Source organism: Mastomys coucha, unplaced genomic scaffold (assembly GCF_008632895.1).
Source record: "Mastomys coucha isolate ucsf_1 unplaced genomic scaffold, UCSF_Mcou_1 pScaffold5, whole genome shotgun sequence".
In the NCBI taxonomy this organism is placed as follows: Eukaryota; Metazoa; Chordata; class Mammalia; order Rodentia; family Muridae; genus Mastomys; species Mastomys coucha.
In genome coordinates, this window is record NW_022196911.1 from 68,112,149 (window position 1) to 68,126,454 (window position 14,306).

Genomic DNA, 14,306 nt, shown 5'->3' on the forward strand with positions numbered 1-14,306 from the left:
TCGAGGACTCCCTTCCGCCGGCATTTATCGCGAGGTTGTAAGCAGGGCCGGGCCCGACATGGCGGAAGGTAGGGTTTTTGTGGGGTGGCACGGGAGACGCGAAGCGGTAGGGGCACCACTGGCCGGGCACAGAAGCCTCTGGAAGGGTTATCCGGGTCCGGGCGCGCGGTGCATCACGTGTCTCGCGAGCCTTCCTTTTATAGCGTTTCGGGGCTCCCCGGGCCGGGGGTTCTCAGCGCCGTTCCTATGGCAACGCCCCTCCCGCCGTCTGTCTTCATTCCTCCCGCCCCCAACCCCTTTGATCCCTGTAGGCTTAGAGCGGGAGAGGGGTCCGGTGCTGGGAGCGAATGCACCCGCGGGGCTCAAGAAAGCTGTAGAGAAGGCTTATGCCAGCGATGCTGGAACGGGGAGGGAAGTGCCCCTCTCCTTAGGAAATCGAAACTGCTGTCTTGGCAGGTCCTGCATCCGGAAGGGTGCATCTTTTTGCCTGCGGAAGGGCTTAGGACTCTTCCATGGAAGAGGTCGGGAAGAGTCGGGACTGCAACTGGACGACGGGCTTCTTGGGCGTGCGCTGTAGTAGTGGTCTTTAGGCTTTTTGGCAGCCCTGGCAAATGTGGGCACGCCAAGATTCTCTGCGGTCTACAAAAGGGGCAAGAAGAGATGTTTCCTCAGTATGGGAGTTGGTTGACCAAGGTCACACTGCTTGAAAGAGGTGTGCTAACGCCAGGCTTCGGTTCCTTTACCTCTTGCTTCAGTCCTTACTCTCTTTTTTAGGGTATTTTATGACATTGCAGGTAAAGGCATCTGATTTCTCAGGTGCAGCCTCCCTGAAGGAATAATGTTAGGATCTTTGCTTGTCATGGCTTTACTGTACAAGTGGGCATGAAAGCCCTGAGATGGTGAGTTACCTAGTAGTGATCAGACAATGGTATTAGACCTGGCCTGTGTGTTTCTCCTGTGTACCCCATTGTTGGAGAAAAATACTTCTTGGACTTTATTGAGTGGCTCAAGATTACTTGGTCTAGACCTGGCCTATTTTGTTCTTGTCTTTTGTTTGTATTTTTTTGGTAAGCTTTGATTAAACCCATCATTTCTTGATCTGAGATTTGGGTAGTGTGACAGTTTGTGTAATTTTCTCAGATTTGAATTAAGTTTAAGAGTAACACAAAATAGGCCTGCTAGGTATGTTATTTGCCCTTTATAGCTTAGTGAACTGAGGCCAGAGTCATGGCTGGGACTGGATCCAGTTTTCCTTTTTTCCTTTTCCTACCATGTTAAATACCTTGGAGGTGGAATCTCAGGTGAGCACTGTCTCACAGAGGAGGAGAGAGCAAAGGGACTGAGAGGGCTGGTGGTGATGCTTGCATGCTTGTAATTTGTTCATTCAGCATTTGGGAGATTGGAAGCAGAAGGATCAGGAAGCCTCCCTGGAGTGCATGAAACCCTGTTCAAAAAATGAGCTTGCTGGTTTTGCCAACCGCAGAGTGTTGTGAACCTGTTGGTCAGCGGTGAGGCTTGGGAGGAGAGTTCAGGAGGGCATGATGTGAGACTGTGAGTGTATAGAGCTTCTAGGAGGAAATCCAATTGTTGGGGAAACACATGGCCGAGTTTCAGGTCGTGGAGCGGGTAGTTTTTCCTTCAGTAGTTTTATTGAGAACTTAACTGTGTTTGTGCTCAGGTTCTAGTTGTGAGGAACTCATACAGGCCAAGATTAGTACACTGATTACTTTTGGTTGCCTTGAGGTGATTAGAAACACCTGTCTAACCAGTGGACCATACACCTTAGCAACGAACCAAACATCCTTCCAGGAGTAAACGTTGGAGGATGAGGTGATGGGTAGCTGATAGTCTCTGATCTCAGTCGACCCTAGCTACGCTCAGATTCCCAAGTCCCAGTGAAGACTGTTGAAAATGATGTTGCAAAATTCAACTAGGAAAATTTGAGGAATGCAAAGAAAAACAAAATTACTAAAGATATTTTGTTTCTTATGCTGCAAGTGTATTTGTTTTGCTTGGTTCTGCTGCTGCTTGTCAGAGCTAGCTGCTCTTCAGAGAGATTCATAAACACAAATAGCATATTTTTGTAGGATTAAATTTTAAGATTATTTGTCAGCATACTCTAGAAATTTTCCTGGTAATTGGTTCTTTGCTGGTGGTTCAGGTTCGGGAATGGTAAGCAGAGCCTGAGAATCCATGTATTCAGTATGTTATCAGACTTGTAGAGCCTGAGAATCCATGTATTCAGTATGTTGTCAGACTTGTAGAGCCTCAGAATCCATGTATTCAGTATGTTATCAGACTTGTAGAACCTGAGAATCCATGTACTCAGTATGTTATTGGACTTGTATAGAAAATTTTTTCTGTGCCTGCTCACATGACTAAATACAGGTACTTAAGTCCACTCTAAAAAAATTTTCCCCCTCCTTTTTTAATTTTTTTGACACAGAGTCTCACTTTTAGCTCTCTTGGGTCTGGGACTTGCTGGGTAAGTGGGGCTGGTTTGGAACTCACAGAGACAGTGCCTACCAATATCTTCTGAATTTGGAATTAACAAAAGGGGTGTGCTACCATGCCAGCCTCTAAAAGAGATTTCTTTTTCCGTTTTGTACATTATTTTGTACAAACTAATCTGTGTTTTCTTCAAACTCCACTGACCCATTTTAAGTTTCCATGTGGCCTTCTTGTTTTTACTTTTTCTCCTTCAGTTTACTCACCCACAGCCTTTTTTAAGTTTTTCACGTTCTCTTTAAAGCAAACTTGATCTATGCCAGATGTGGTGTTGGGAGATAAAACCAGTAGAATCAACAGTTCAAGGACATCCTCAGCTACATGACAGGTTCAAGGCCATGTTACATGAAACATTTTCTCAAAAAGAATAAAAATCATGGCGGGTCACTAGCTCAGTGGCTATAGGCTTCCAAGCCTGACCACCTGCATTGGTCACAGAGAAGGTAGGAACTGACTCCACAGATTGTCACAGTGGTGCCACTCCAGTGCTCAACAGCCATAGGACAGTCCCCTCCAAAGAGATGAGTAAATGTGATAAAGCCTTAAACACAAACTCAGCTTTTACCTCTCTTATTCTTTCAAATATTCTTTCTAGAAATTTATATTTATTTTTATCTTACATGTATGGATGTTTTGCTTACATGTATGTTTTGTACACCACCTATATATGACTGATGCCAGAGGAGGCCAGAAGAGGACATCAGATCCTCTGAGCTGGACTTAACAAATGGTTGTGCACCACCCTTGTGGTTGTTGAGAATTGACCCTAGGTCCTCTGGAAGAACAACCAGTGTTCTTAATCGCTGGTCCATCTCCAGCCCCACCTCTCCCGTTCTTAGAATCTCTTAGAATCAATTGAGGGATTGCCTCCATCATATTGACTTGTATCCAAGTCACTTGTTCATTTTCTTGATTATTGATTGATTTGGGAGGGGCCACACCACTGTGAGTGGTGCCACCTCTGGGCTGGTAGTCATGGGTTGTATTAGAAAGCAGGCTGAAAAAGCCATGGGGTAAGCCTGTGAGTAGCTCCATGGCGTCTGACTCAGCTTCTCCCTCCAGGTGCCTGCTTTGACTTCCCTCAGGAAACATCCATGGGGGGGATATGGAAGCCAAATAAATGCATTGCTTCCCAAGTTGTCCTTGGTCTTTTCACTGCAGCAATAGAAAGCAAACCAAAGCATCATGTCAACTGGTAGATTCAACTTTATTACTCTGAAAAACACCAGTTGGCAAGCAGTGCCCAAACCAATACCTGGTACTTGGGTTTGGGATATTGTCTCTCTTTGTGACCCATTACTTGAAGTCATGATCTTCCCGCCTTATAGATATGCAAGCCGTACCTGACTTCTTTACATTACAGTCTGAGTTGCTGTGCTGTTGCTGTGAAGAGGCAGCATGACCAAAGCATTTGATTGTTGTGGGTTGAAATTGCTCATAGGGTCAGAGTCTTAGTTGGTTACTATCATGAGGAGAACATGGTGGCGTGCAGGCAAGTGCAGGACCAGGAGCTGAGAATTTATTTACATTGGTGCTCTGCTTCTGTGTGTGTCTGTTTGAGGGTGTCAGATGCCCTGTACCTGGAACCACATACAAATGTGAACTGCCGTGCATGTGCTAGGATTTGAACCTGGGTCTTTTGGAAGAGCAACCAGTGCTTTTAACCTCTGAATCATCTCTTCAGCTCCTATAGGGCCATTCTTAATTCAAATCACCACAACTCCCTTTTTTTTTTCTTCCTACTATATTTATGTCTTAATAAAGCCCACTCTTTAAAAAATTTTTATTTAATTTGTGTATATGAGTACTCTATTTGCATGTGTGCCTGCCTGACAGAAGTGGAGATCAGATCCCATTACAGGCAGTTGTAAGCCATTGTGTGGATGCTGGGAATTGAACTCAGGACTTCTGGAAGAACAGCCAGTGCTCTTAACCAATGAGCCATCATCTCTCTAGGTCCAATAAAGTATAATTTTTGTGGTGGAGATATAGAATGCTTACCTTGGGTCTATTCCCAACACATCAAAAAAACCCTTTTTGTTTTTGTTTTTGTTTTGTTTTTTCGAGACAGGGTTTCTCTGTATAGCCCTGGCTGTCCTGGAACTCACTCTGTAGACCAGGCTGGCCTTGAACTCAGAAATCCGCCTGCCTCTGCCTCCTAAGTGCTGGGATCAAAAATTTTTTTTGAGATTATAATATGATTACAATATTTCTCCTCTTTTCTCTCTCTCAAACCCTCTCTACTCTTCTTCAAATTCATGACCTATTTTTTCACTAATTGTTACTGCACGCATGTGTGTGTGTATTTGTATACACACAGATACATGTTCCTAAGTATGACCTGTTCAGTTTGTGTAATGTTACTTGTGTGTAGGGCACTGGATAACCAGATGCTGTGCTTTTCCGTGGAAAAGACCATCTCCCCCTCTCCCAGCTCTCCTCAGTTGCCTGTAGTTTTTTTTGTGTGTGTAGGATTGAGTAAAAGCCTTGTGGGCTTTTACTAGTTCACTGTGACATGTCCATTGATTTCCTTGTTCAGCTCATGTTTGAGCAGTCTATTCGTGAGACTTTATGGGTGTAACTTCTGATAATTACTAGGGACACAATCTCTTATCAGATATCCTCTGGCTCTTACAGTCTTTCTGCTCTCCTCTTCCAGAATATTCACTGAGCAGGAGTGTTTTGTAGATGTATCCATTAGAACTGGGCTTCACAACTCTGCATTTTTATTGTTTTTGATTTTCTTTAGTGGTCTCCATTTATTGCAAAGAGAAGTTTCCTTGGTGAGGGTGAAAACTACACTTATTTGTGGGTATAAGGACAAATGTTCATAGATCCTTAGTGATTATGCAGGTTTAGTAAATTAGTGGTTATTGATTCTCCTGCAGTAACCATGCCTTCACCAGCACTGAGAAGTTAGCTAGATTCCAGTAGTAGGCATGGTTTCCCTCTTAGTGAGTGTCAAATCCAATTCGAGAGCTTTTGGGTTCTGCCAAGGTCCCCATGCTTCTGTTGCACCCACTGCTGCACCTTTAACGTTGTCTTGCCATGGTGGTTGCTGATGTGATTTACAGATGTCATAGAGGGAAGGCATTTTTTGATTGCTTTGTTTTGTTTTGTTTTGAGACACGGTTTTTCTTTGTTGTCCTGGCCACTCTGGAACTCTCTCTATAGATCAGGATGGCTTTGAACTCAGAGATCCACCTGCCTCTGGCTTCCTAGTGCTGGGATAAAGGTGTGTACCACCATTTTTTTTGTTTTATGTCTATAGTATCTTGCCTGCATGATCTATTTACTGTGTGCGTGTCTGGTGCCCAAGAAGGTAGGAAGAGGACATTTGATCTCCTGTAACTGGAGTTACAGATATTTGTGAGCCATCATGTGGGTGCTAGAATTGAATCTGGATTCTCTGAAAGACTGGCCAGTGCTCTTAATCATTGAGTCATTGCTCCAGACCCCACAAAGTGAAATTTAAAATAGAAAAACCATAAATGGTTTGTTATATAGTGGATTGTAGACTTTTACTAATTTAGTAGAATTAGATCTGGAAAATAATTCTTGGGGCAGTTGAATAAGGTGAGGACATTCCATTCACTGGTCAGCACCATACCCTATAGCCAATTCGGCCACTTGAACTTAAAATTGAGTGCTATTAAGCACTTAGTTCCTAACCTCATTAGTCTCATTCCAAGTACACAGCATCAATGTGGCTACTAACTTCTAGAGATAAGCAGATCAGTAGAACATTGTGCTGAAAAGAAAGTTCTCTTGGAGAGCACTGCTCCAAAAGTGCTTCGTTAGCATAGGCTGGTAAAATGAGAGTAAAGAAACTCTACAGGTTTGAAATAAATCTTCTCTCATTCAACAAAAGTCACAGATCATTGCTAATTCATCTAGTCTGTTTATGTTTGGGGCGTTATTTCTTCCATACTGTCCTTGCTTATCTTTATCTTTTTCTTTCACTGTACTATGAGCTGTGCGTGTTAATTTTATTTTGGGGGATGGTTTTGTTTGTGACTTTTGAACCATGCTTGTCTTGAACTCAAATGATCCTTCCAGGTTACCTCCCGAGTAGCCTGGATTATATAGGTAGGTTTTTCTTGGGAAATTTTCTTTTCACAAAGAGCAGAGATTAGCAATTCACTAATGACTATGTCAAGAGTAGAGCTAATGAATCATGCCGAGACAAGCTTTATATACAGCCAAAGTGATTTGCTGAAGGTGATTTAGAGAAATCATGACGTATAGTCTTGCCAAACAACAGGAGAAACTGCTGTCTCTAGACTTTGTTGAATCTGCGTAGATGTGGTATTTGTTAAGCTCCACCAGGTAGGCACTGTAGGATAGAAGATGAGATTAACTTGGAGTTGGGGGTGGAGCCTGGAGTCAGTGGTTTAAAAGAGAATAGCCACCGTTGAAGTTTATTCACAGAGAACTCTGAAGTCTAAGAAGCATCAACAAAAACTTGTTAAAGTCAAAGATAAAAAGTGCTTAGGGTTTTCTTTGAAAATTCAGACTAGGAGAGATTTTTTTCTAGGGAAGTAGTGGGAAATGTGTTGTAAGCAGTTATTATTTGAGGAGCTAGTGTTTAAGCCAGGCTTTGAAAAATGGTGTCTTTTAAAATGTAGGGCTGTGAGAACTGGGAAAGAGTGGAAGGAGTAGTGGGATTCATGAGGTTGGAAAGGTAGGTCAGGGGCCAGCTCATGAAGGGCATTGACCTTTAAGCATTGGAAATTGTGTCCTACAGACCAGAAAGTAATATAGCTAAGTCATGGGTGTGACCAGCATTGTCTGATGAATGTTGAAGTAATTATAGTGTAGGATATAGATTTGGGAAGCCAGAGAGCAGGTTGTAACAACCAGTAAGTCATTTGTTTAGGGACATTGGAACCTCTGAGACTGATGCGAGAGAGACTGTAGAAGGAATAAAAGGACTTTTGAAACCTGCTTGAGTGTTGGAAAGATGTCTAGAGGGTTCTGGATGATTATGGTGATAGCTAGGCTGCTAACAGGGAGTCAGACTTGAGAACAAATACCTTTTATTTTTAGAGGTGGAAACATTATTAAGGTCACAGTTTCAGAGGATGCTGTTTATGTCCCCTTGGCCCCATGGACTTCAGCAGAATGGCACAGGGATGTGTAGTAGAAGAGAGTTGTTCACTTTGTGGTTTACCAGGAAGCAGAGAGAAAGAAGGAAGTGGTCACACTCCCAAGCACTTGATCCCAGTGACTTCCTTCATCTAAGTTCTGCCTCCTAAAGTTTCCACATTCTCTCCAAATGGTGCCACCCTCTAGAGACCAAGGTGAGAACAAGTATTTGGACCTCACTTGGGGGGCTGTCTTCATTTTTATTTATTTTTTTATTGCTGTGAAGATACCATAGCTAGGGCAACTTATAGAAGAGTTTATTAGGGGCTTACAGTTCTAGAAGGTTAGACACCATGACCATCATGGCAGGAAGCATGATAGCAGGTATGTCACTGGAGCAGTAGCCAAGAGTTCACATCTCCATCACAGACAAATTGGAGGCAGAGAGCTCACTGGGAATGGTGCTTTCATTTGAAACCTCAAAGCCCCCACCCCAACAAGACCATACCTCCAAATCCTTCCCAAACAGTTCCATCAACTGGGGACCAAGATATCCATCCATCCATCCATCCATCCATCCATCCATCCATCCATCCATCCATCCATCTACCCATCTATCCATGCACGTATCTGTTTATGAGCCAGTGGGTCCATTCTTATTAGGACCACCACAGGGACATACTTTGCTGCTCCTAGTAAACCATGAGGTGATTTTTATCTAGCAGGAAATGTTTCTAGGTGGCAGCAGTTCTAGGGGAAAAGAGTTACTTAGGTAGTAATCATTGAGTAAAATGAAACTATGAAGCTATGCTCTATCAGTCCTTTGCAGTTTTGAAAAATATGTGACATGCCACTGATGTCAAGTAAAGACAGACTAAACAGTTACCTGGAATTCAGGAAAAGGTACAAACTACTCAGTACAAAAGGTATTCATACTCAGTACAAACTAATACGTTAGGGATGAGAATGAGTAAGACTGAAGCTTTTGTTTTGGTTTGTTTTAGTTTTTGAGTCAGGATTTTACTGTGTAGCACTGGCTGGCCTGGAACTTACTTTATAGATCAATTTGGCCTAGAGATCCACCTGCTTTTGCCTCACAAGTGCTAGGATTCAAGGTGGGCATCACCACACCTACCTTTGAAGTTTCATTTTTAATGTGACTTCTAAAAGAGAGTGTGTATGCTGGCTAATCTCAGTTGTCAACTTGAGATCTAGAATCACCTGGGAAGTTAATTGAAATGAGAAAACCTGCCTCCTGTGGGTGGCACCATTCCTGTGGCTGCAGTCCTGAGTTTAAAACGGAGAAAGTGAGGTGAGCACAAGCATTCATTGCTTTCTCCTTCTTCACTGTGGATGCAGAGTGACCACCTGCCTCATCTGCTGTGACTTCTCCACTCTAGTGGATGATGAGTAACCTCACATTGTGAGCCAAAATAAAATCTTGCCCCTTTAGATGCTTTTGCAAAGAGTTTTTATCACAGTATCAAGGAAAGTAGTAGGACACTGGGGAAGGCAGAATTCCCAGCCTTCTTGTATACTGTGCTGTTCTTCCTTGCACTGATCCAGACTGAGTCAGTAGCCAAGAGTCATCCAGAGGCCCTGCCCTCTGCTATCAGTCACTGCATCCTGGGGTTCCTGTCAGCTCTTACAAAGGCCTCAACATTAGACTCATGGGGAAGCTTTGATTTTAAGAAAATAACTCTATTTTATTTTTGTTATGCTGTTACTTATTTTTTTTTCCTGAGATTTTACTCCTTTCTGTCTCATGTGTATGAGGGTCTTGCCTGAATGTGTGTCTGTGTGCTGCTGCTTGTGGAGGCCAGAAGATTGAATTCTGGAACTGGAGTTCCACTCAGTAGTAACTTTCACCTGTAACTGCAGTGAAATAACTTTTTAAAGCAAGCTTGACAGTGTCTAGAATTTGTCAAAGCATCCAAGGCTTGAATCTGCAATGGATCCTCTTACCTGGGTTTACTGAATGCTGGTATGATGAACATGAGCCACAGTGCCTGGTTTACTAGATTATTTTTTAAGAGTATAAACCTAGACTATTAAATATCTATTAATACCTCTCTTAATTAGGGTTACTATTGCTGTTTTAAAACATGACCAAAAGCAACTTGGAAAGGAAAGGGCTTATTTCAGTCACCTTCCGTATAACAATTTGTCATTAAAAAGCAGTGAGGATAATAACTTAAGCAGATCAGAAACCTAGAGGTAGGAGCTGATGTAGAGACCATGGAGGACGCTGTTTACTACCTTGCCCCTGTTGGCTTGCTCAGCCTGCTTTTTCTTAAAGCACCCAGGACTACCAGGCCAGGGATGGCACCTCCCACATCCATCACTAAGAAAATGCCCTACTGGCCTGATTTTTATGGAGGCATTGAGGTTCCCTCCATTCAGATGACTGTAGTTTGTATCAAGTTGACATAAAACTAGCCAGCATAGTACCATAATATATTTACTAAGAGCTGGACTTTTTTTTTTTTTTTTTTTTTTTTTTTTTTTTTTTTGATGAAAAGGCAGTTGACAGGGATGCTAGGACCCTGAGTTTCCTCTGTGCTATCCTTCCAACAGTGTTGCAGTCTTTTTTTCTACTGCTTCCCTCATATGGTACCAGTTTGTATTTTCTTTTTTGGTTTTTCAAGGCAGGATTTCTCTGTGTAGCCTTGGCTGTCCTGGAACTCACTCTGTAGACCAGGCTGGCCTTGAACTCAAATCCGCCTGCCTCTGCCTTCCAAGCGGTGGGATTAAAGGTGTGCGCCACCATTGCCCTGCTCCAGTTTGTATTTTCAATCATAAATTCATTGTATTTTCTTGCTCTCTGTTGAACAGATGTTTACTGCCTTTGATTTATGAATACCTCATTATCACACTGATTGAATAATTCAACCTGCACTCTCACAGGTCTAGGGGAGGAGCAGTTAGTAACTCAGTTCCAGTGAGATGTATTTCTGTTTTAGTTGCCAATAAGGAAAGAATGATGTATGTTCTGGATACATACTGTAGTGAAATGAAGTGATGTGTGTCAGAAACAAAAATTATTCTTGTAACTCTTAAAATACTATTTATTTATTTATTTATTTATTTATTTATTTATTTTTGGTTTTCGAGACAAGGTTTCCCTGTATAGCTCTGGCTGTCCTGGAACTCACTCTGTAGACCAGACTGTCCTCGAACTCAGAAATCCGCCTGCCTCTGCCTCCCAAGTGCTGGAATTAAAGGCATGCGCCACCACTGCCCAGCTTAAAATACTATTTTTAACATAGCCTTTAGTTTTATGTAATTGACATTGAAACAGATTAAGGATGAAGTAATTTACTCAATAAATTATACAGAAAAGTTCACTGCTAAAATTATGAGTACTGTGTAAGAATTATAAGACTGTAGAGAAAGGAAATGTCTGTGTTTTGTTAATCTCAGAAGACTGGTTAGCCTAGCATAGTAATGTAAACTTAGATAGTCTCAGCTTCTTAGGAGGCTGTGTTGGATCTCTTTTTTTTTTTTTTTTTAAAGATTTACTTATTTATTATATGTAAGTACACTGTAGCTGTCTTCAGACGCACCAGAAGAGGCCGTCAGATCTCATTACGGGTGGTTTTGAGTCACCATGTGGTTGCTGGGATTTGAACTCATGACCTTCTGAAGAGCAGTCAGTGCTCTTCCCCGCTGAGCCATCTCACCAGCCCTGTGTTAGATCTCTTAAGTCCATGAGTTCTAGACCAGTTTGGGTAACATAGTGAGACTTCATCTCAATTTTAAAAGGAGAGAGAAAAATGAACTAGGGATATAGGTTAGTCATAAAACAGTTGGCTGGTATTCTTGAGGCCCTTAGATTCAGTCTTTGTTATACAAACAGACTTCCTAAACCAATGTGGGATAGAACTGAGTAGAAGAATGGTAGACCACGTTTAAAAAGGAGGATAGGAGGATAGAAAGAGTATATATTTCCTGGACTAACAGATCTGCTAATGATATTTTAAATCTTTGATATTCTGACATAGATCTTGTATCAGATACTATGGTATAATGAAGATGGGCTTAGATGTAAAAATCTTCTAGCTGGACTAGCAGGATGTCTCAATGTGTAGTGGAGGTGCCTACTGCTCCAAGCATGACAACATGTGTTCCATTCCTGGGATTCTCATGACAGAAGGAAAGAACCATTCTCTGGTCTACTAAGGCACATGTGAACTCACACAAATACACATACTAAGTAAAAATTAAAATAAAGAATCTGTCTCTGTAATTGAAACAGGTAACTGAGAGAATGTATAGGAGGAAGCACTGGCATAGGGCTGTAGTTCATTAGCGTAGTTGTCTGCTTTGAATAAACCCAGTTAGATACTAGGCATTGCATTATCCTGGGAAGAAAAGACAAGAAGATCCTTGGCTGCATAGCAAAACAACATCAACAAAAGGGTTTATTTTCGCTCAGGGAATCAGAAGGTATAGCCCATGGTTGATTGGCTTTCTTATTTCTGTGTCTGTGGTGAGGAAGGTCATTGTAGAGAAAGGGAGAACAGTTGCCCATCTCCCTGTGGTCGGGAAGAACACAGATTTGACAGATAGTAAGAGGCTAGGGACATGCTATCTATCTATCTATCTATCGATCAATCTATCTATCTATCTATCTATCCATCCATCCATCCATCCATCCATCCATCTATCTATCTATCTATCTTCTTTATGTCTCTAGTAAGCTGCTGCCTCCAACAAGCCCCCACCTCCAAAGGTTTCCACCAGCTTCCAATAATGAAATAAAGTTATAAATCATCATCAGAGCCATCATAATCTACTCATCTTTCCACAGCACCACCAGCTGTGCACCATGCCTTCAACATATGAACCTCCTAGGGACACTATATATCCAACTGTAACAAATCTGTCTTTATTCTCTCCTGCTATTGTGTGATTTTTTTTTTTTAAAAAAGATTTATTTATTTATTTATTATATGTAAGTACACTGTAGCTGTCTTCAAACACACCAGAAGAGGGCATCAGATCTCATTACAGGTGGTTGTGAGCCACCATGTGGTTGCTGGGATTTGAACTCAGGACCTTTGGAAGAGCAGTCAGTGCTCTTTAACCACTGAGCCATCTCTCCAGCCCGCTATTGTGTGATTTTAGGCAATTTGTTTAACTTAAGTGGGTTTTAACTGTTAAGTAGAATGCTTAAGTATGGCTAGAATTTGACATAATGAATGTGAAATACTTAACTACCATAGAAAATATTGAAAGCAGTTAGGTGCCTGGGGAAATGTTTTGTGGTAAAAGTGCTTGCTGTACAAGCCTGATGGCCTGAGTTTAGATCTCCAGAATCCATGTAAAAGCTGGAGTTCTGTAGGCTTCTTGTATGTTCATGGGCATCTCTATCTTTAGGTTAGGAAAGTTTTCTTCTATAATTTTGTTGAAGAAGATATTTACTGGCCCTTTAAGTTGGGAATCTTCACTCCCTTCTATAACTTTTTTTTTTTTTTCTTTTCTTTTTCGAGACAGGGTTTCTCTGTGTAGCCCTGGCTGTCCTGGTACTCACTCTGTAGACCAGGCTGGCCTCGAACTCAGAAATCCGCCTGCCTCTGCCTCCCAAGTGCTGGGATTAAAGGTGAACGCCACCACCGCCCAGTCTATAACTATTATCCTTAGGTTTGGTCTTCTTATTGTGTCCTGGATTTCCTGAATCTTTTGGGTTAGGAGCTTTTTGCTTTTTGCATTTTCTTTGACAGTTGTGTCAATGTTTTCTATGCTATCTTCTGCACCCGAGATTCTCTCTTCTATCTTTTGTATTCTATTGGTAATGCTTGCATCTATGACTCCTAATCTCTTTCCTAGGTTTTCTAACTCCAGGGTTGTCTCCCTTTGTGATTTCTTTATTGTTTCTATTTCCATTTTTAGATCCTATATTGTTTTGCTCATTTCCTTCTCCTGTTTGACTGTGTTTTCCTATAATTCTTTAAGGGATTTTTGTGTTTCCTCTTTAAGGGCTTCTAGCTGTTTACCTGTGTTCTCCTGCCTTTCTTTAAGGGAGTTATTATGTCCTTAAAGTCCTCAATCACTATCATGAGGTGATTTTAGATCCAAATTCAGACACAGAGAGGACTCTTCAGCTGCCTCTGTGCTCCTGGGATCCTGAGTGTGTCAGAGCTCCTGGGAGTCAAGCTTCCTCTGGGACCCTGACATCCTGACCAAGCTCCTCAGATCCTGGGATCCTGTGGTCCTGGGTATGTTAGAGAGCCTAGGAGTGGAGCTTCCTCTAGGTGTTATGTGACTGGCTGTGGAGTTCTCGCCCAAGGTCTGCTCAGGGCACTGGCTCAGACAGAAAGGAACCCGTGCCACTGTTCAGGCAGAGTACCTGGGTCCTACTGGTCCCAGTTACTTCCAGTGTTGGGGCAGATGTGTCCTCCTCACCTCTGATCCTATGAACCTGACAGTGTTAGAGTGCCTGGGAGTGGATCTTCCTCTGGGTGCTGTGAGACTCCCAAGGTCTGCTCCAGGCACAGGCCCAGACCTGAAGGCTGCTTTGTGTTTTTGTGCTTGGATTTAAAATTTTCCTTTTGAAAGTCAGTTAGAACTAGAATTTATTCAGAGTTCACAATTTTATTAGAATTTAAAAGGAAAAGTCAAGGCATGCAAATTGTAAACCTCAAAGCTTCCTGAAGGAGTAGAGTGGAGAGGGGAAAGGAACAAAACTTCCTGTGGTTTGAGGTAAG

The 14,306-nt window shown here is 42.2% G+C and overlaps 1 protein-coding gene across 1 annotated transcript in view; it reads left to right on the top strand.

Annotated features, from left to right (window-relative positions):
* Ankfy1 (ankyrin repeat and FYVE domain containing 1) overlaps positions 1-14,306 on the top strand; it is a 75,232-nt gene continuing 60,926 nt past the window's right edge. The window contains exon 1 of the mRNA XM_031352751.1: positions 1-68. Within this exon, the coding sequence (XP_031208611.1) occupies positions 59-68 (10 nt within the window). The 5' untranslated portion in view covers positions 1-58. The remainder of the gene's footprint in view (positions 69-14,306) is intronic.